Below are 23,808 nucleotides of genomic sequence, written 5' to 3' on the forward strand. Positions count from 1 at the left end.
TGCCTAACATTTTTGATAATTTGTTATTCGTTGTATTCTGGCTACTAGACCAGGGCTTCACATTACAAGAATGAGCTTGACACAGCATCCGCCTTCCACAACTCACAGTTTAGTCATGAGACTAAGGTATAAACTACTGCTGTTACCTTGGTGTAAGAACATAGTAGTACTGTGGGAGCACAAAGGAGGGGTGTTTAATCTTTGGGGAAATTTTTTACAGGAAGTATTGCTTGAACTGAGATGTGAAGATGACTAGCAGTTTGATAAGGAAAATGCAGAGTCATGGTATCGTATTTTGTTTTAGGAATGGACAATTTGTTCCCATAGCTGCAAAAAATTGAGTGGAAGGTGACATGAAAGACCTACTGTTTTAGAAAGTGCTCTGTGCTGTTGGGAATGGAGAGCTATTGTGTCCCTAAGCCCAGTAAAAATGATTTTTAGATTATTTTTACTGACAGCATCCTTCTGTTACTGCAGATAATTAAGTGCCAGTAATAAAGAACAATGGGAAATGTATAAGTGGAATGCAGAGTGAAATGCTTGCATCAAACCTTATTTTTAACCAACAAATTAAACTGAACTAATGACCCTTTTAACTCTTAAATGTAACAGGATTAACAACTGATCACAGTAGGATTACAATGTAAAATGAGTAAGATTTTGAATTCCTTGTAAGAGCTCTTTGAAATCAGTAAAGCAAAATTCTGTTGTAATGAAATAATTTATCTTCTCACAAATCATTATTTTATAGAAACTCTATCTTTAATACAGTTGCTAATAGTAAGATGAACCCAAGGGTGGGTATAAAATTCTAATTTGAGAGTTGGCTGGGGTTTAATTTTCAGTGATCTTAACTTTTCTATCCTGGTCTGAACTCATGTGGTCAAAACTGGTTTTTCTTGCTCTCAAATATATTTCTCAGTGGCTCTACCAGTTAAACTACATAAGTTGAAAATCTGGTTTTGAAATCACCTACTGCTCTACACCCAGTTTTGTCAACAGCTTTAGAAGAGGGCAAATTTTGAACCTTAAAGCTAGGTTCTTACCTTTTACTAGGATCATTGCACTCCATTGTAATGTGTTTCTCACCTTTCAGGAAAAAAACCCTAAAATGGTGTCCACTCTGAATGAAGATTGAAACTTGACATTTACAGATTAAATATACTTCAGAGAAGAACGTATTATCTTTTAAAGTAGTGTAGACTTAATAGTCATATTTTCTCTTGAAGATGTTAGACATTTTTCTAATTATTATTTAAGGCATGGGTATATCTTTGTATCTTAAATGGCTGTCATCTAAAAACCCAGAGGCAGTTATTTAGAAGACTTTCTGTTGTGACCATGCACAGCTTGCATATCTCCAGGTTCACTGGGATCAATAAAACACTAGCATTTCCCATTTAAAATATATATTTTTTTCCCTCAGAAGCAGGTTTTTTAAAGAAAAGAAATAGAGGTAAATAATGGAATTATGTTTGCACGTCCGGAAGACTAGTGGCTATTAAAGTACATAGGTATTTTGTGTGATAACTCTGGCCTTCGTGCCATGAATTTATTGTATAGTAATATTGTGCTCTTGATAATTCACTAACTGCAACTCCACTAGATGTTTAAGACAAATTCTAAATTAGACCCTGAAATAGAATCAGATTTTTCATAGAAACTGGGTACATAATAATAATTGTAGCAAAATTAAAATTAGGATGAGTTATGAAACTTTATTGCTGCGTAGGAGACCACCTCAGAACCTAGTGGATTAAAACTGCTGTTTACTATTACAGTTCTGTGTACCTGTTAAGCAGTTCTTTTGGTTTTGCCAGGGTTCACTCATGCACCAGCATTCAGCTGTGGGATTTCTCAGACTGGAAGGTCCAAGATGGCATTACTCACATGTCTGATAGTTGGTATTGGTTGATATTTAGGCTTTGCTTCATGTGGCCTAATGACATGGGGGTCCCAAGACAGCATTCCAAGAGAGTGAAAGTGGAAGTTGTAAGACTTTTACAGCTTTGCAGATCATATAATGTCACTTAACACTGCATTCACTTAGTCAAAGTAAATGTCACAAGACTAACCCATATTCAAGGGGTGGGGAAAATCAGATTTTACCTCCAGCAACATCACAATATAAAGAGGTATGCGTACTTGGATGGGAGGGATTTGGAGCCATGTTCTATAATTTACCACAAGTTGCTTAGAATAGTTTAAGTACAGGCACTTTTAAAGATGTCATGATTGGGATTTTCTTTAAAATAGAGGATGGTAAAACAGACTATAAGGTAAGTCAGGTGTTGATAATTGTTGGAGACTTGATTGGTACATGGAGGTTTACTACTGTCTCTAGCGTATGTTTGAAATTTTTTATAGTAAATTTTTTAAGGCATACTCAGGTATTTGAAACATTCTGTGAGAGGTTTTAACCTTATCTTCTACTTAATATTTACTAGAATAGTACATTTTTGCTTAGTACTTATTTCTTTTGTGGTATGTAGATACTAAAAGAGGGTAGACCAGTAGTATTTCAATTTAGGGAATTAGAAGTTCTTTATAGATTTTATTAGAAGTTATTAAAAAACATGTCTTTTCATTTGCAAATAACTGTTTCCCTTAATTATAAAAGGAAGACCAAGTACATTAAAGAAATTTTGGAAAACTGAATATAAAGCAGAAAACAGAACCCAACCAGAGATAACAATAAAATGTTAATAATGCTTATTTTTCCCAATATTTATGCATATACTTATATAGGCAAGGTATTTTTTTAGATAGCAATTATCCTCCTGTAATAAATCTGAATGACTTTAAAAAGTCTTTTTATTATGTGCTAAAGATAATTTTTTTAAAAGATTTTATTTATTTTAGGGAGGGAGAGAGAGCAGGGGCAGGGTGGGGGGGGGAGCAGAGGGAGAGGGACAAGCAGACTTCGTGCTTAGTGCAGAGCCGAATGTGGGGTTCAGTTCCAGGACCCTGAGATCATGACCCAAGCTGAAATCAAGAGTCGAATGCTCAACTGACTGAGCCACCCAGGCACAAAAAGATAAATTTCAAGTAATGAAAAAGCCAAGAGAATGTCTACTAAGCTGTATGAAACTTTTTAATAGTGATAGCATTGCTTAATAGTAGCGAGTATTTGCTGAGTACGTAGTATGTGCCAGCAAAGTTCAAAATATACCTTGGAAGTTGGTACTATTATCCCCATTTTGTAGGCAAATAAATATTGGAGAAATTAAGCCTAGAGTCACACCAAGTAAAGGACCGATCTCATAGCTTGCGTTCTTAACTGTCATTTCTGCAAATGGTTAGAAATTGGCTGCTGTGCCAAAAATTGGGCAATGCTTAATTTATCTTGCCTGGCCTCAGTTTCATATTTATTTCTATCTTTATTAATTAAATTAATTAAATAAAGGGAAAGTCTTAGGTGTGGGTCATACTGTTTGTTAGTGTAGATGGGCCTGAGGCCTTTTTTGTTAGTCTAGTTATTTGGTTTATGACTACTGTGTGATTCTTGACAGATCCTGAATAACACTGTTACTGTAAGTAATGGAACAGAGTGGTCTAGAGAGTGATGGGAAAGGATACATGTTATTTGAGAGATCCCTTTATAAGCAGAATCCGCAAAAAACTTTTTAACGTTATGCTGTCATTTTTCTGATCTTAGGAATTAATAAGCTTTCTAAATTTGGTAATCAGAAATCCAAGTCATACTTGGTAAACAATTTGTGGTAGTGCTCAAAGAAAGCTTTATTGTTAAGTAGGGAATAGGTAAAACTTCTTTGGTCTTGAAAGTTTTCTGATACTGCCAGAAGCTTTTCAGTTCACTTTTTCATTGTGCCCCAGATTCTACTCATTAGGCATAACCAGTGGAGAGGGAGCACTTAGGCTGACCATATAGAAAGTACAGTGAAATCAGAAGGCATGGAGGTAGCATATGTGTATGGGGAGAAGTAAATGGATCAGTGTAAGTGATTGAAAATATGTTACCACCTCAGCTTGCTATCCTCTGTGTTTTCAAAACTGTTTCCACCATGCTTCTAGTCCTCCTCTGTGTACTTCACACTATTCATTTCTTTAAAACTCATCCAGTGCTTTTTTTGTTTTCTACTCTGCGAACTCCCTGCCAAAAAAGAAAAAAGATTTGGTTTTCATCAGTATCCTGAATAATTCCCCCCCACCCCCAAAGAATTCTTTTTCGACCTATTGAATCTGCTTGCTTTTTTTTTTTTTAAGCTTTTATTTATTTATTTGAGAGAGAGAGAGAGAGCAGGAGCAGGGGGGAGAGGCAGAGGGAGAAGCAGGCTCGCCACTGAGCAGGGAGCCCAATGCTGAACTCGATTCTGGGACCCTGGAATCATGACCTGAGCCGAAGGCAGACACTTGAGCCACCCAGGCATCCCAAATCTGCTTTCTATCTATTTACTTTTGGACCCTCATTAATTTGCCTTGGAGCCAGTATGTTTCTTCTTAATAACTTGTCCTTAGTTGGGGACAAACTCAGGGGATTTTTTTGTTTGTTTTTAGCTGTTGGTATTTCAAAATCTTTAGTAGTTTCTGAGCCTATAGCCTGTAGCATTTGATTGTTCCCTATTATTCCACAAAGGTAGTAAAATTAATTACTAACTTTCAGTATTGTAAGAAATGCAGGAAGATGTATACGAATCTATTATAAAGTTAGGCAAAACTAGATAAATGTTTCATCTTTGAAAGCTCTGTTTCTCAGGAATATAATTTCTGGGGTACTAGGGAGAAAAATAATATACAAATTACTGGTGGTAAAAAACTTCAAAACCATTGCCTCGTTAAAGTACAAACTCCTGAGCAAAGGACACAAGATTGCCTTTATAATATGGGTCTGATTTTATGTAGTCATTCCCTTCAGAGACTTGTGTTCCTTTCTCCCCTTCCATACCTTCAATTTCACTCTGACACTCAAATTATTTTCTGTTTTCCAGTTCTTCAACATGTTTTAGCATTTTTATGCCTTATTTCTCTTTTTCTATGTTTATTCTGCAAAGGTCAACTCAGATGTTACCTCCTCTGAAGTCTTTCTCATCTGGAACTTTTGGCTATTCCCAGTCAGTGCTCCCATGGCATTTTCAGGTTTTTGTTGTTTTTAAATACAGTTTTCAGTGTGGTGTGAGTGTCTGATCTAGAAATTGGTGTAATTGCTAATTCTCTTTGGTAATTATTCCTGTTGTGCTTCCTGACTCTGATCCTTTTGTCAGTTTTGAAAAAATTTCACCCAATATCTCTTCAATGTTTTTCTCTGCCCTGGTCCTTTCCTTGTGTAAATCCAACTAAGTGTACAGTAGATTTCCTTACTCCTCTTTCGGTGTCTCTTAAACCCTCCCTTCTATATTTATCATCATCTGTTTTTCCATGCTTCATTCTGGATAATTTTCTTTTAGCCTTTTTCCCTAGTTCTTTAGTTTTGCTTACTTTATTGTTAAATGCACCAGTTTTCCACTTTGCTAACATTGGGGCCATATTCATCTGGTTCTGCTGACTCTTACTTCTTGGCAGTGGGTTAATTTTTTTTCCTTATATTTTTGTGTGTCTTGTAATTTTTGGTTAAATGCCAAACAATGTAAGTTAAAAAAAAAAGTGGAAATTGAGATAAATAATATTTAAGCCTGGATATGGACGTACTCTACTTCTGTCAGACTGTTAGTGTGATGGGTTGAGTTGGTTTAGTCTGTAGTTGAGCCAGGCTTGAACTTTATCATCACTTTATTTACCTTCAGAGTTTTTCAGTAGTATACTGCTATTACATAGTGCTTGGTGTGAGGCCTGGGATACTGGAGGATTTCTTTTAGTATTCTTTCACTATCCTCAACTTCCTGCAGGCCCTGCTCATCTGTATCATAAAGAGGTCTCTCTCTCTCTTTCAGGCTGTTGTAACTCTCTCAGCAGTAGGCTGCCTTTGTTTCTTATTTGAAGCAAAGCTCATGGTAAAAGGGGGTGTTCTTAGTTCTGTATATCTTTCTCTAGTCAGGCAGGCTCTCTGTGCCTGGTCCTCAGAGGTGGGCTGTCTCAAAATTTCTGTTCTTCTCCCTGCCTCCTAGAGTCCAGAGTGCATGCAGACCCCTGCCATGCCCCCCAACCCTCCTGCACCCCCAAAGCAACTGATCTCTGCCTTGTATTGATGGGAGATCTTGGACAAGCAGGTTTCATAGCCCTGCAAGTGGCCACAGACCTTTGCCTTGTATTGGTGTAGAATCTGTGCTGGAAGTGGGTTTTATACCCCTTTTCCTAGCCACAACCAATCCCACCTTGTACTCCTGCAGGATCTGGAGCATGGATGACCTTCTTCAGGTTCTCTCTTAAGCATAGGCAGGCTCTGCGTGGTCATAACTATAGAGAATGAGACTTTTAGCTCTCCTGTTTGTCCTCATTCTTATGAGCTCTCAATGGAGGCTTTTGGAAAAGACTCACCTTGTGTCGAGGCTCCCAGAGTTTCTAAACTGTCTCACACTAGCAGATGTTTATTTTTAGATATTTAAGAATTTGATAAATTCCGGCTGTTTCTTATCAGCCTTTTTGTGGCCACCTTTGTTTTATTTCTTCTTGTGGAGGGGCTTACCATTCTTTGTTGTTCAACTCGTAGCCTCAGCTCTGGTGCACTTGAGAAAAGTGATTTAATAGATTATCTGGCTCATTCTTATTATGTTAGGAATTAGAGTGATGCTCTCTTATATTTTTCTATGCATTAAGCAGTGAGGGAATATTTAAGCACAATTTTATTTGTTTTATTTTGCTTGAAAATATTCAAGCAGAGACAAGTTGGGAGACTAGTAAAATCAGTATCCACATAACCATGCCTTATGCATGTCCTGGGCTTTGATTTCCTCCACAGGACTGGTAAAATGAAAATTTAAACTTTCTAGAAATTGCAAATGCTCCCGGGGCAGAAGTGGCTTTTGTGTTTTCGTATCTCTTTGGAATCCCATTTTCACTTCATTAAATTCTCTTCATTACATATCCTTATTGTCTTGTCAAGCCTCCATTGCTTTTAAGAGGATGCTTTTTATATTTTAATCTAACATTTTCCATTGTTTTGAGGAAGGATTGCTTTGAGTAATCTGCTATCAAGAACTTCAGATTCTCTTCTATAGCGTTTTGTATATCTCTGCTATTATACTTGTATCACAGTTATTTTTGTACTTACTTATTTTTATTCCACGCCCTCTGTGCCTGAAATATGAGTTTCAGGAAATAGGTTTTATTATTATATTTCTGGAATTTAGCACCCTACCTGGTATATTGAAAGTACTCAGTAACTTTTTTTTTTTTTTTTTTTAAGATTTTACCTAGGGCGCCTGGGTGGCTCAGTTGGTTAAGCGACTGCCTTCGACTCAGGTCATGATCCTGGAGTCCCGGGATCGAGTCCCACATCGGGCTCCCTGCTCAGCAGGGAGTCTGCTTCTCCCTCTGACCCTCCTCCCTCACATGCTCTCTGTCTCTCATTGTCTCTCTCACAAATAAATAAAATCTTAAAAAAAAATTTAAAAAAAAAAGATTTTACTTATTTATTTGACAGAGACAGATAGCGACAGCAGGAACACAAACAGGGGGAGTGGGAGAGGGAGAAGCAGGCTTCTCACCGAGCAGGAAGCCCGATGCGGGGCTTGATCCCAGGACCGTGGGATCATGACCTGAGCCGAAGGCAGATGCTTAACAACTGAGCCACCCAGGCGCCCCAAAAGTACTCAGTAACTTTTAGGGGGTTTTTTGTTTGTTTGGTTTGGTTTGGTTTTTTTGGTGGCAGTTGGAAATTAGGCGGAAACAGTAGGTTAGAGTTTCGGATGCTGGGCCAAAGAATTTAGACTTCCTTTCTAGTAAGGTACTAGAAAAAAAAAATTTGATTGGAAATGTCACCATTACTAGTAGAATGAAATACAAAAGATGAAAATGTGAGTTCACTTTAGATAGAGCCAAGCATGGTATTAGAGACTGACTGACTTTGTTGGTTTACCCAGAGTGGCCCTGGTAATCCAAGTAAAGTCTTGCTGAAAACATTGTAAAATTCAATTTTAATTTGTTTGTATTCCAGTGTGAGTTGTGAGATAGTTTCTCAGTTGCATTTAACATGTGATTATGAGTTCTTGATAATTTGCAGATAATATCAGGCACAGAATTACAGAATTTTACATGTCAGGTGATGATACAGAATTTCTTTAGGCTTTTTATCTGAACTGAGAGAAGGTTTAAAGCAAGATTATTTCCACAGAATAGATTTGAATTGTGCTGTTACACTTTTTTTTTTTTTGTCTAAAGATCCTTTATAATGTTCAGCAGGTAACTGGAAAACATGAACTTAGTTTGAAGAGCTCTTCAGAGTTTCTTAGGAAGCCCAGCAGAATGAAATTACCTTTAGGGGGAAAAAAGAGCCAATTTTCCTAGTAGCTAACAAGTCACAGGTTTATGAGATGAACAGACTACATAAATTGTAGAGTTGGTATGAATGTATCTATTTTCCATTCCTGTTGCTTATGTCCGTCATTATTAAAATGCCTCAAAAGTGAGGAGGGTATACTGAACAGGGTGAAATCACAACCAGTTAGGTAAACTAGCAGTTAAATATCTGCTCCAGAGAATCTTCACCCAAGTGACCTCATTTCCAACGCTGAAAAGTTCACTAAAAGTCTCAAATACTGATCAAAAGATTTTTGTCGCTCATTTTCTTTTTTCTGCATTCAAACCAAGTCTGGAGAATGGAAAATCAGCCCCTTGGAGCTGGCAGTGCCTCAGCTTATTCAGATACGTTGATAAGAAACATGAACAGATAATTCAGGTGGACCCGTGATGCCTAGGACTTGCATGAGGCTTAAAGAGAGTACAAATTAAGTGTGCTGTGGAAATTTCATAACAATCATGAATGCTGTGTACAACTTGAGTGGGAAGGCATGGCAAATAGTCACATATCCCTTCTGCTCAAGCTCATGCTCCACTGTCCCATCTGACTTACAAAACACAGGTTTAGGGGCACCTGTGTGGCTCAGTTGGTTAAGCGTCCAACTCTTGATTTCGGCTCATGATTTGGGCTCATGCACTGAGCATGGAGGCTGCTTAAGATTCTCTCTCTCCCTCTCCCTTTTCCCCCAACATCCCCAAAAGAAAACACAAGTTCAAGGATGAAATTACCAAGAATTTCAAGATGTCAGGAGCAGAGCTTTCAGTCAAGTGCAGCATCTTGTACTTCTGCATATGTCATATACCTGTGAAGCCAGCCCTTGGTGGTAATGTTCATCTAATTACCAAACAGCTGTCTAACTCAGGAATCAAATCTAAAGAAATTTAGATTTAAAGATGTACCGTGTTAGAAAAACTGAGAGACTATTATACTGACCATTGAGGAAAGATTGTACTTAGGAACTTTTTTGTGCTGTACTCTAAGTCTTGGTTAAAAGTATTGAGCTTCAAATACCTTTTTCTGATAGTTTGTTCTTGCTTATACTTTTCTGTTACAGCACTTATTGTGTGCTTTGTTCTCTACCTAACTACATGTTCATAGTCACTATCTCAGTGCTTACATTCAACGTCCTCATCTCATCGTCCTGTTCAGTATTAATGTGCCTAGCACACACTAAATATCTAGGCTTGAAAAGATGCCTCCATAGTACTCTGTAAGTGGTCTGGGAGCAGTCTTTCAAGGACTGCACATTTTATTTTTTTTCTACATTTTTCTGTGCTTTTGACCTACAACTTATGCAACCAAATTATGTAAGTTTTCTGGTTAACACCTACATTGTCAGAATTCAATCAATTTATGTAGAGGAGTTGCCAAAAATAGTTTCATAGAGTATAAATTCTATATCTCAGAGGACTCTGCCTCTTTGCCTTCTCCCAAGAGATTTGTTTTGAGCAGATTTCCTACTAGGTTAGTTTCATTTTGCAAGTAAGTCTGCAAGTAAGAATTGAGTATAAATACAAAGTAAACTATAAGGTATGATTAAGAAGCATAATTGTTGTTATAGAACCATGTGTAGGCCTATATCTCTTAAAAAAACATTTTGTTTTTCTGTTAATATCCTCATCACAAATACAGTCCCTTGTTCAGTATTTTTTTTATAGTCCTTTGTTTAGTATTTTTATAGCCATCTTAATAAAATGATGAACCTGCTACTTGTTAAATCATTTATGGGTTTTTGCATGTCAGTATTTAACCATTGATATTCTTGTTACTAATGTATATACCTTCTTTGAATGTCCAATTCATAATTATTTTTGATAAAATTTTATATGGATGTAGTGTAAATGGTTTATAAAAGCTGAAGATAGGGGCGCCTGGATGGCTTGTAGTTTAGGCGACTGACTCTTGATTTTGGCTCAGGTGATGATCTCAGGGTCCTGGTATAGAGCCCTGCGTCTCGCTTTGCTCAATGGGGAGTCTGCTTTGGGATTCTCTCTCCCTCTGCCCCTGCTTGCTCGCTCTCTTTCTCTAAAATAAATAAATCTTAAAAGAAAAAAGCTAGAAGGTAGAAAAGATTTATGTTAGGCAACTGTATGCTTTATCATCCAAACCAGGCCACTTTTAAGAGACAACCCAAGGACTATTAATAATTGTCCTGGGATAATGAGCAGGAATTACGACTTTTCTGGAGATTCTAGACAAACCAGGAAATATGGTCATCCTATTTTAAAAAGGAAAAGAGGAGTACTTTGCCCCACCCTTCATTTCCAATCTCTTTCCAAAGGCAGTTACCTTCAACTTTTTAGCTGTTCTGGGATTTACCTTCACTTTTTTTTTTTTTTTTAAGATTTTATTTTTTTGACAGAGAGAGACACAGCGAGAGAGGGAACACAAGCAGGGGGAGTGGGAGTGGGAGAGGGAGAAGCAGGCTTCCCGCTGAGCAGGGAGCCTGATACGGGGCTCGATCCCAGGACCCTGGGATCATGACCTGAGCGAAAGGCAGATGCTTAACGACTGAGCCACCCAGGCGCCCCTACCTTCACATTCCTGAAGAATGTTTATACTCTTCAGTGATTTTTCCTATGTATTTTCCTTATTCACCCTTGTCTTCACTTCCCCAGTCACCTCCATCCCATACATGTTTGTAGCAAAATTGTTGATTCAATAGCTTATGTTTACATTATTATAACTAATTAATATTCACCCAAGTTTCACCCAAACACTCCTCCCCCCTTTTTTTTTTTTAAGATTTTATTTATTTATTTGACAGATACACAGCGAGAGAGGGAACACAAGCAGGGGGAGTAGGAGAGGGAGAAGCGAAGCAGGCTTCCCGCTGAGCAGGGAGCCCAATGCAGGGCTCAATCCCAGGACCCTGGGATCATGACCTGAGCTGAAGGCAGAGGCTTAAGGACTGAGCCACCCAGGCACCCCGAAACACCCCCTTTCTTGAACAATAACTGATAACGGAGAAAATTTAATTGCCGTTTGTTCTTTGTACTTAGCAATTTTTCTTACCCAGTTGTATCATGGTCTGTGCCATATATGCCAAAATAATTTCCATATGCCCCACCTCCTCCCCTCTGAACTTTGCTTCCATTATCTGCAATCCTGCTCTGGTCTGGATCCTATGCTTCCTACATACCTTTGGAACTATTTCTTGGGTTCTGTGTCTAAACTTTCCTTTCTTAACAGTTTCCTGGGTTCCATGTCTGTTTCTTTCATTCTTTACACTCTCATTTTCATTGGACATACTCTTCATTTATCTTCCTTTGATATTTGTCTTGTTTTTTGATCTTTTTAAAAGATCTTGCATGTCTGAAAACAGGTCCCTATTCTCCACCTCACATTTAATTGCTAGATTGGAATTCAAGTGTAAGCATTTTTCTCAGTACTACAGGCATTGCTTCATTGTGTTAAGATTTTTTAAGGTTGTAATTAAGAAGCCAGTACAGGATCTTCTCTTCATTTTTGGTGTTCTAAAATTTCAATATGATAAATTGTGCTTAGTGTTGGTCTTTTTTTCTTTGATCCTGCTGGGTACTCTAAAGCCCTTTCAATGTGGAGATTTGTATCCTTCAGTTCTAGAAAGGTTCTTTTATTTCTTTGGTAGTTTTCTTTCCATTTTCTTCTCTCTTTATTAATCATGGCTAAAGTAAGATGATAATTCCCTTGGTTAATTCTATTTTAAAGTTGTAGTTTCTATTTCTGAGAGGTTTCCTCAATTTATTCCCCATAATTATGTTGAATTATTCATTTCATTGTATCACAGTTTTTAAAAAGTGTATCCCATTTTGAATGTCCACAAATTCTTTATTATACTCCAGTTTCCCTGTTATTTTATGAATGGATGTCTTTTGATCTCTTTGAGAGTAGTAGTTAGCTATTTTCCCCAAATTAAGTTCCTTTTTTTGGGGGGGGGGTTATCCTGGTCTTTCATATCAGAGGGTTTCATTGGATACTTAGTAATCCTTAATGTTTATCTGTTTGAAGGAAACACTAAAAAAACTGATTAGAAAACTCTTGATGATTAGTGGACTTTGCTGTGGGGTAGGATGTTCATGTGGCAAACTAGCTTGGTAATTGGGAGCAGTCCAAATGTCAGTATCAGAAATCTTATCTCTGGTGTTTTGTTTGGTGATCCAAGAGTAAAATCCCTTAATTTTATGGCAACATTGTAGAAATAGGACTGGGAAAAAGTTCTCAGGTCTCAGCATTGAGCATATAGGTTTTATTTTTTACACTTACCCCTGCAGATTTGATTGTATACTTGGGTGGGATGGATTGCCTCTGAAATCCTTATTCTTGAGAGAATAAATACTTTTGTAAGAATGAAGCTAGGGGAAGAATTTGGGGTTTTACTGCTTCAACTACAGATTTGATTTTAAGCCACGCATCTTCTCTTTTATGGTATCTTGTACCTTCAGGTCATGGTTCTTTTTCATGTGCTAAGGCTTCTAGTTTCTACCTCTTTCTTTTTTTTTTTTTTTTTTTTTAAAGATTTTATTTATTTATTTGACAGAGAGAGACACAGCGAGAGAGGGAACACAAGCAGGGGGAGTGGGGGAGGGAGAAGCAGGCTTCCCGCGGAGCAGGGAGCCCGATGCGGGGCTCGATCCCAGGACCCTGGGATCATGACCTGAGCCGAAGGCAGACGCTTAACGACTGAGCCACCCAGGCGCCCCTCTACCTCTTTCTAAGGGCCTAGGGTGTAGTTTTATCTTCTCTGCTTAATTATTGTGCCTTTACTCCTCCTTTGGATTTTCCAAATACACATTGAAATCTCTTGCCTTCTGTGGCCCCTTTGAATTCATTTACTGTTGTCTTTTTTTTTTTTTTTAAAGATTTTATTTATTTATTTGACAGAGATACTCAGCGAGAGAGGGAACACAAGCAGGGGGAGCGGGAGAGGGAGAAGCAGGCTTCCCACGTAGCAGGGAGCTGATATAGGGTGAGCCGAAGGCAGACGCTTAAGGACTGAGCCACCCAGGCGCCCCTCATTTGTCGTCTTATCAGGGTTTTGGAAGGAGGGGCAAAATAGATGCATAAGGATAATCTCATGTTTTAACTGGAAGTTCAAAACCAACCTTTTTTGATAAGCTTTCTTTTATTTAATCATATCTCTGTGACTTTTACTGTGGTTTGTCATTAGTTGGATATTTTTAGTGGAATAATTTTAATTGAGAATGAGTTTGTGTTACATCTTTTTCATGTTTGTTGTATATCCTCTGCTGCAATATAGACCATATGTTTTGGTGTTTTTTCCTCTCTTCATTCTCTTTTCTGTTATTGCCTGATACCATGTTTTTAAAGTAAATATTATCAACAAAGGAAATTCTTTTGTAGTAACTTAAGGTAGAAAGTGGTGATTGATCCGAAGTTGGCAAGTTAATGAGGTTACATGCCAAAAATAGATTAGGTATTTTTACCTTAAATGTTTAAATTTGAATTTTTTTTTTTTTATCTTTTCCTTTTCCTTTTTGGGGGGGCAGGGGTGGAGGGTGGGGTGGGAGGGGACAGAGGGAGAGGGAGAGAGATAGAAAATCTCAAGTAGGCTCCATGCCCAGTGCAGGGCCTGAAGCAGGGCTCCATCTCACAATCCTGAGACCATGACCTGAGCTGAAATCAAGTCAGACGCCTAAATGACTGAGCCACCCAGATGCCCCTAAATTTGAGTGTTTTAATAAAGCAAATATACCTTACCCAAGTGGCATATCAGATAAGTGAAGTGCATCTGTTTGTAATTGGTTTAATGTCAATCCACTACCAGAACAAGAAGGGAAGTTTTGACCTTGAAAGTGGGTAGGGAGAAGTTGAAGAGATTATTGTGATTTCAAGTTTTTTTGATTTATAAAAGTAATGTCTTTATAGCAGCACTATTTGTAATAGCCTAAAATTGGAAACAGTTCAGTGTCCATCTGCAATACAATGGACAAATTTATGTGTATTGATACAATGAAATACTATATAAACTAATTAGAGTGAACTAACTACAGCTGCATGCTACAATATAAATGAATCTCACAAATACAGTGTTGAGCAAATAAAACCAGACATAAAAGAATACATATTATATCATTCCATTCATATACATAACACAGGTGTCCACCTCTGTCCAAACGTAGAGCATTTCTGTGAATCCTTTTGTAAGTTGGAATGGTGAAACGTGAAGAAGCAATTACCATTAGTTTATATGGGAAAGCTTTTGAGTGTTGCCAGACCCAAAAAATAACCTCTCTCAGACTTTTCTGTTATCGTACACCACATCTTGCTAATGGATACACAGTATACATCGAGATAAAGCACAGAAGCTTGTAGACAGAGTTTAAAGTTATGGTGGCTTGATGCTGAGATGACAAGTGTAGTTCCCGGGGAAGGAGGTTGGTGTTGTCACTTGCTACTCAGGGTACACACTGCGTCTATAATGCTGCAAAACAAATGCTGAATGCTGTTTTTTCACTTTTCGTTGCCTTTTTATAAAACCAAAAAATTGTCTTTGGATTTCTTTTGGTTAGCGAAAGCAGGGACTGTATATAGGTCTTTCATAAAAGTGATGTGGCATAATGTGGACTTTTGAAAAGTGGGAGATACCTGTATAATTAAAAGATCACACATAGCTATTGTGACTCTTGGTGTAGGTTGAGGAATGTTTAGTAAAGAAAAGTTAGAAATTATTCTCACTTTTGAGAAAGGGAGATAGGAAAACAAATTATAGCATAAGGTAGTGTGTCTTAAAAGTATATACAGAGTAGAAGCACACAAAGAAAAATGGTTGATTTCATACCATGACAAGGAATTGAATGGGGAATGTATAGAGTTTCCAGGTACATACAAAGTCCTGTGAGGGAATATTGTGATAAGGGGGGTGCAAATAGTACAGTATAGCTAATGCTCATGGTTTGAGTGTTAAACACTACTAATAGATAAGAATAGCAAGACAGCCAAGAACAAATTTGTATTGGATTCCATAGAGACAAAATTGAGTAAGGAAAAAAGCCCAGGCTTTGGAAACAACCTCAGTTCCTCATCCCTCTTTTATCAGTTTGCTTCATTCTATCGGCAGTAGGAAGCCTTTGATGGACTTTAGACTTCTGCCTTAGAGAAGAGGGGTGTTGATAGTCTCATAATTCACAATGTTGGATATAGTTAATTTGCATGGTTAATTCTTGATTTGAGCTGATGATTAAGGAGGATTAAGAATTGAAGGTTTGCATGTTTTCCCAAAGGCAATTAATCAACATTTGCATTTCACAGGAAACCTCAAGAATGGAGTCTAAACCTTCAAGGATTCCAAGAAGAATTTCTGTTCAACCCCCCAGCTCTTTAAGTGCTAGGATGATGTCTGGAAGCAGAGGAAATAGTTTAAATGATACCTATCACTCAAGAGAGTCTTCATTTAGACTGGATTCTGAATATCAGGTAACATCCTAATTTGGAATGTATGTACACAGTTTCTTTCAAAATCCTTGGGACCACATGGTTTTTAGATTTTAGAAAAGTAGTGAGTGTAGTTAATAAGCTCAGATGGATCTGAGGCATCCTGTAATAAAACACACTAATAATATCTGCAGGAAAATGAATGATTATTCACACCAAGTAGCAAAAACTCAATGTTTTCAATCTTTGTGGACTTCAAAATTATGAGGAAGGCTTTGTGGTCTTATGTAAAATCATTATACTGTATTTCAAAGACTTGGAAACCTATTTACTTAAAAAACATAAGTATCAACTTAAGTATAAATTTGACTAAATTAGTCAGTGCGGATGACTTGGTCAAAGGATCAAAAACTGCATCCTTTCTTAACATTATACCGATTGATCTCACTTTTCTCTGCATGTACACAAAGCAGTGGTAGAGTAATGATTGTTAAGTTTTTCTTTAGTATGGCTTCTAAGTATTTTGCTTTTAGTGATGGGTGATTATTAAATTGACAGACTGTCTTTTGTGAAGATGTATTACTAACAATCTTTTAGACAAATTTTGGGACTTTATTTTCATGCTTAGTAATAATGAGTTTGCAGATTCATGATCTACATAAGCTACTCTTACGTAATTAATTTTCCTTTGGATTGATAGCACTTACGGTTTTGAAATGGCTTATTAGTGTTATAAACATAGTAGTTTTAGTAAAAAACAGTATAAATCTCAGAAGGCATGATTTCTAGGTTTAATGCAATTCATATTGTTCATCTTTCAAATTTCAGGTTATTGCATTATTGGCTGAACAGCTAATTAAATCATGTGCACAAGTCTGATGTTAGGTAACTTGAATCTAAGAGAATCTTTTAGTGAAAATTTCCATTTAAGTATTTATAAATGTATATATCGTGATATATTACATGAAAAAGTGTCATTTTAAAATATTTTTACACAGTAATAAGCATTTTATAAAATATTCAGAGAAAGAATAAAGTAAAAATATTCTCTAAAATGCATATATTACATACTTCCTCGCTTTTTTTTTTAAAGATTTTATTTATTTGACAGAGAAAGAGATGGCGAGAGCAGGAACACAAGCAGGGGGTGTGGGAGAGGGAGAAGCAGGCTTCCTGCTGAGCAGGGAGCCCGATGTGGGGCTCGATCCCAGGACCCTGATATCATGACCTGAGCCGAAGGCAGACACTTAACAACTGAGCCACCCAGGCGCCCAACTTCCTCACTTTCTATGAACTATTTACTGAGTCTCATTTTAAATGCTGATTGATAATGTATTTTTTTATTCTGTTGCTAGACAAAAGAACACATACCAGAGGTACAGAATCACATATTTGCATCCTATAGAAAAGTTCTGGATTAAATGATTATGACTTAATAAGAGCACAGATTGATTTTTTTCCCCTATATTGTCTTCATAAAAAATTTGTCTACAGATCTTTCTCTGATTTTTCATATAGCTTATTAGTGAGGAACAGACTCTGAAACCAGACTCTGTTGCCTGGATTGGAGTCCCGTTCCACTACTTACTAGCTGTGTGAACGTGGGCAAGTTTCTTTATTACATCTTTCTTTCTTATTTTCCGTATCAGTCAATCAGGTTGTTAGTGTTAGATGAATTATTACACTGAATGAGAATAGTGCCTGCCACATGATGAACACTATATAAATGTTAGCTGCTACATTTGTTTTTATTATAATTCTTATAGTTAATTATATTAGCTGCTAAAAGTCTTAGCTGTATTTAGAAAATTTATTGACATTCACTTGAAAAGATAAGTATCTTCAAGACTATTCTTTTTCTTAACGTCCTAGATTACTTTAAAAGTCTTAGTTTTCATTGTGGAGGTTAAACAAATGCAAGCATAAAAAACCACTTATGTCTTTTATTGATTCTTAATAAGATAAATCAGGGTTGGAGTTTTTCTTAATGTTTTTCAATTGCTTTAAATGGCATCCAATTTTTTTTAATGGATTATAGGAACATTTCCAATCTTAAATCAGTTACTCCTAGCCTGCTTTGCTCTTTAGTTTTGATTTAGAAACTGAGACTTCTGTGTTCTTGCAAAAATTATTTTATATCTGTGTTTCTTACGTAAAATGGTGGTAACTAGCTTTTCACGTGGTTGTTATTAAGATTAATTGAAAGAAATAATACATTAAAGCATTTAAAACAACTGTGTCTGGAACTTAGTAAGGGTTCAGATGTTTCTGTTTATGATGATGATGATTGTGATTGCTACTGTTATCATTATTTCCTGGCTTTATATTGGCTTAAATAGATACATTTAAGGTATAGTGTAATATGTTGTCAGAATATTTATATTACATATTATGTATTTAGTTTTATATAATATTCTTAATACTACTTAACAAAATGTATATTAAATGAATGAGACCTTTAAATGTCAGAGGGAACTGCTTGCAACATAACACTCCCCTTGTCTCAGACACTTAGTAAAGCTGAAGCTTCAGAAAGGAGGTCAGGACTAGGCATGATAGATCAATTTGTTATGTTAAGGATTAAATAATAGGGAAATACCTTATATTTATATATTGCTTAACATTTTGTAGAACATTTTTTGCTTTTAATTTTTTAATTTTATTTTTTTAAATACAGCTTTTTTTTTTTAAGATTTTTATTTACTTATTTGACAGAGATACACAGCGAGAGAGGGAACACAAGCAGGGGGAGTGGGAGAGGGAGAAGCAGGCTTTCCACGGAGCGGGGAGCCTGATGGGGGCTCAGTCCCGGGACCCTGGGATCATGACCTGAGCCGAAGGCAGATGTTTAACGACTGAGCCACCCAGGCGCCCCTGCTTTTAATTTTAAATAGGATAATACTTGTGTCATTTTATAGGTAAGGATCTGAAATCTGAAAAGAAGTTGTTTCCCTCAGTCACATGACTAGTATATAGTGTACCTGAGTTTAAGAATCTAAGATTTACAGATAGCATTGTTTCTTTGGGAAAATATAGATTCTAAGTTCCGAACAATTGATTTTCTGAAGATCTTTTGGTTCTCAGCCATTTGTAAGCTGGGCTGCCTCTGTTACTAGTCTTGCTGATATTTCTGTTGCTTCATCTTGAAGTTTTTGTTACAATTTGAATGGTTGAGAACTAGGATCATCTTACCTCTTTGTTAACAGTAAGTAGAATTTTAAATATTTTTTTTAAAGAAAATTTAATTCCTTTAATTCATATTGTTAAAAGTAAAAATTTGGGAGCATTGTGTGAATATGTAATTGTTTATGTGAGTTCCACATATATTTCTATAACTCAATTTAAGAACTGCTAATCCTGCTACACTTTTCCTTTTTTTGCTTTGAGATTGATTACTTTTAATATGAAATAATGAGAGGCTTTTTATTTATGTGTTTTCTAGTTTGTAGATCAGCTTACAGAGCTCAGTACCATTTGCATATTTTGCATACTATATTATCTCAAGAATTAAAAGAACCAGTGTCATTAACACATTTATCTACTACAAGGTTAGCTTCCAAGGAACTAAATACATGCATGCATACATATAAATACAATTAGACAAGAAAATGAGAATAGTTTTAAAATGGAATCAGGAAAAATACAGATAAAGTACTGAGAGTGGGTCAAATTTGTATCACTGATAGGCATTTTTAAGCACTGTACAGTGTTTTAGAGTTAAACTTGGACTCTTGTTTTGGGCGTCAGGAAGGTCACAGGGAAATAGAACCAGATCTATAAGGTGTTTTGTTCAAAAGGAAAAGAAACCCAGTTCCTCAAAGAAAGCAGTGCTTCGCAGTTTGGTCTGAAAGGGGACAGTGAATGATAGAGTGGACATTGTCTTCATTGTAGTATTAATATTATTAGTATATTGCTAGTTTACTCAACTTGTTTCTTGGTAAATCTCCGTGTAAGCAAAGGACATGATGCCAAAGTGTACAGCTTAGTGAAAAACAGTTCTGTAAAGGGACAATAGAGTGATCTGAATACCAGTTTTCTGGTAGTCTTCATCTACGTATTAGGGAGTTTTGAGTGATAAATGGACTCCAGATCCTCCTCTCTGGTGTATGTATAAGGTTTCTTACCTGGATTTGGGCATGAACGAATTCATAAATCTTAAAATCAGCTAATGTCTTTTTTTTTTTTTTTAATGAGAATTGAAAAGACTACTCATTCTGAAAGGCAGTAGGAAATAAGACTTTACAGTAGTGTGGCAATGGATGCTCTAGCACATGAATATTTAGAGGTCAAAGTTCCATGGTGTTGCATATGGCTAATTTTGGTCTGGAAAATTTTCGAAGCAGGAATTAGCGGTCATCACAGTCAAGGCATTGATTCATTGAAATGAGGAGCCAAAGAAGAGCATTTCATTCTGGATTTGCTTCTGTTACTGTGTATTAGATAATTTCCAAGTGATTAAGCATTGTTCAGTGGATAGCATTGGTTCTATTTGTAGTAATTGTTAAGGTTCTTTTTTTTTTTCTTTTTAAGAATAGCTTTATTGAGGGGCGTCTGAGTGGCTCAGTGGTTAAGCGTCTACCTTCAGCTCAGGTCATGATCCCCGGGTCCTGGGTTAGAGCCCCGCATCAGGCTCCCTGCTCAGCGGGAAGGCTGCTTCTCCCTCTCCCACTCCTCTTGCTTGTGTTCCCTCTCTCGCTGTCTCTCTCTTTGTCAAATAAATAAATAAAATCTTTAAAAAAACCAAAAAAGAATAGCTTTATTGAGTTATAGGTCACATACCATATGAGTCATCCATTTAAAGTGTACAGTTTGGTGGTTTTCAGTATATTCACAGAGTTGTGCAAATCATTACCACAGTCAATTTTAGAACCTTTTTTTTTTTAAAGATTTTATTTATTTATTTGAGACAGAGAGAATGAGAGAGAGAGAGCACATGAGAGGGGGGAGGGTCAGAGGGAGAAGCAGGCTCCCTGCCGAGCAGGGAGCCCGATGCGGGACTCGATCCAGGATCTCCAGGATCATGACCTGAGCCGAAGGCAGTCGCTCAACCAACTGAGCCACCCAGGCGCCCAATTTTAGAACCTTTTTATCACCTCAAGAAAAAAACCCAGAATCTAGCTATCACGCACTGCCCCTCCCTCTCAGCACTAAACAACTGGTAGTCTACTTTCTGTCTCTCTAGATTTCCCAGTGTTGGACTTTCATTTACGTGAGTAGAAACATACACTGTAGTCTTTCGTATTAGCTTTTTTCACTTAGCATGCTTTCAAGGTTCATCTGTGTTATAGCCTATATCAGTACCTTATTCCTTTTTATGGATGAACACTATGCCATTGAATTGGGTATACCTTTTTTATGGATGAATAATAGTCCATTTTTTGGATAAATCACATTTTGTTTATCCATTCATCCACTGATAAGACATTTGTGTTTCCATCTTCTGGCTGTTATGAGTAATGGTGCTGTAAATACTCATGTGCAGTTTTTATGCAGACTTATGTTTTCAGTTACCTTAGGTTTATACCTAAGAGTAAAATTGTTCAGTCATATAGTATAACTCTGTGTTCCATTATTTGAGGAGCTGTCAGACTATTTTCCAAACTAGCTGGACCATTTTTATTTTATATTCCTACCAGCAGTTATGTGTGGGGGTTCTGATCTTGCCACATCCTTGCCTACACTTATCTTACATTTTGATTCTAGCCATCCTATCATGGGTGTGAAATGTCTCATTGCAGCTTTGATTTAGATTTCCTTGATGACTCATGATTGTGAGCATCTTTTCATGTGCTAATTAGCTACTTTTATATCTTTGAAGAAATGTCTCTTCAGATCCTTTGCTTATCTTTAAATTGGGCTATTTGTTGCTTTATCATTGAGTTGTAAAAGTTTTTCATTTTAAATTCCACTTTTTCATTAATGATATATGGGAAAGTGATTGACTTTTTTTTTTATATTAACCTTGTGTCCTGCAGCCTTACTGTAATCCTTTATTCTACAAGGGATTTTTTTGTTGTTGTTGATTCTGTGAGATTTTCCACATAGTAGAGGGCATCATCTGCAAATAAAGATATTTATGTCTTCTTCCCAATCTGTGTACATTTTATTTCCTTTTCTTGCCTTATTGCATTACTTAGAACTTCCAGTGCAGTGTTATAAAGGAGTGGTGTAAAGAAGAACCAAGTAAGCCCAAAGTTAGTAGAAGAATGGAAATTAAAAAGATCAGAAGGTAAATAGAGACTAAAAAGGTAATAGAAAAGATAAGTGAAGTTAAGAGCTGGTTTTTTTTTAAAAAAGCTAAACAAAATAGACTAACCTTTAGCTGGGTTCACCAAGAGAGGAGGATTCAAAATCAGAAATGAAATAAACGATACCATAAAACTACAAAGGATCATAAGGGACTACTATGAACAATTATATTCCAAAAACTGGACAACCTATAGAAATAAATTCCTGGTAACACACAACCCACTAAACCTGAATTAAGAAGTAGAAAATCTGAACATACCATTAACGAGTAAGGAGATTGAATCAGTAATCAAAACCTTCCAACAAACAAAAAGTCCAGGATCAGATCACTTATATAAATTCTACCAACTTCTCAAACTTTCAAGAAACAGAAGAGGATGTAACACTCCCAGTTCATTTTATGAAGCCAACATTACCCTGATAACAAAACCAGACATGGACATTATAAGAAAAGAAATTTATAGGACAATATCCATGATGGACATATGTGTAAAAATCCTCAACAAAATATTAGCAAACCAGATTCAATAATATGAGGATTATACACCATGATCAAGTCGGGTTTATCCCTAGGATACAACGATGGTTCAACATCCACATATCTCGTTAATGTGATATACCACATTAACAAAATGAAGGAGAAATATATATTTTTTTAAATCATATCATCTCAGTAGATGCAGGAAGAGTGTTTGACAAAATTCATCTGTTTATGATGAAAACTCAGCAAAATGGGTACAGAGGGAACATACCTCAACATAGTGAAGACCATATATGACAATCCCACAGTGAACATCATACTTGATGGTGAAAAGCTGAAAGCTATTCCTCTAAGATCAAACTAAACTAAAGAGACAAGGAAGCCTACTCTTAACTACTTCTGTTCAACATAGCATTGGTAGCTCTAGCCAGTGTATTTAGGCAAGAAAGAAAGAAAAGGCTTTCAAATGAGAAGATGTGAAACTGCCTCTCTTTTCCAGATAACATGATAATATTTATAGAAACTCTAAAGACTCCACTAGAAAATTGTTAGAACTGAATAAATCCAGTAGAGTTATGGTGTACAAAGTCAGTATACAAAAATCAGTTGCATTTCTATTACACACTATCAGAAATTAAGAGAACAATCCTATTTGCAACTGCATCAAAAAGTAAAATACCTATGGGGAATTAATTTAACCAAGGAAGTGAATGTTGTATACTTAAAACTATGAGACATTGATAATGAAAGAAGTTGAAGAAGACACAGATAAATGGAAAGCTATTTCGTGCCCTTGGATTGGAAGAATTAATGTTGTTAAAATGTTCATACTACCCAAAACAATCTACAGATTTGGTGCAATTTCTACCAAAATTCCAGTGGCATTTTTCACAGAAATATAACAATCCTAAAATTGGGACTCTTGAAAGGCCCTAATAGCTAAAGCAATCTTGAGAAAGAACAAAGCTGGAAGCATCATGCTTCCTGATTTCAAACTATATTATAACACTAACAGTAATCAAAACAGTATGATATTGGCATAAAAGCAAATAAGTAGATCAATGGAATGCAATAAAGAGCCCAGAAATAAACCTACACAAATTTGGTCAATTAATTGACCACAGTGGAGCCAAGAAAATACAGTGTGGAACGGAGAGTCTCTTCAGTAAATGGTGTTGGGAAAACTGGAAAGCCGTATGTAAAAGAATGAAACTGGGCCACTATCTTACTCAATACACAAAATCAACTCAGTGGATTAAAGATTTGAGCCTAAGACCTGAAACCATAAAAC

The 23,808-nt window shown here is 36.5% G+C and overlaps 1 protein-coding gene across 7 annotated transcripts in view; it reads left to right on the forward strand.

Moving 5' to 3' along the window:
* Nucleotides 1–23,808, forward strand: part of MARCHF7 (membrane associated ring-CH-type finger 7) — a 52,504-nt gene that overhangs the window by 2,001 nt on the left and 26,695 nt on the right. For all 7 annotated transcript variants that reach the window (XR_004925405.2, XR_013447154.1, XR_004925408.2 and 4 more), the window contains exon 2: nt 15,665–15,829. Coding sequence is in view for 3 of the 7 variants with exons in the window: in XM_036118529.2 (XP_035974422.2) it covers nt 15,665–15,829 (165 nt within the window). In the remaining 4 variants the exon portion in view is untranslated. The remainder of the gene's footprint in view (nt 1–15,664; nt 15,830–23,808) is intronic.

Source organism: Halichoerus grypus, chromosome 4 (genome assembly GCF_964656455.1).
Source record: "Halichoerus grypus chromosome 4, mHalGry1.hap1.1, whole genome shotgun sequence".
NCBI classification, from domain to species: Eukaryota; Metazoa; Chordata; class Mammalia; order Carnivora; family Phocidae; genus Halichoerus; species Halichoerus grypus.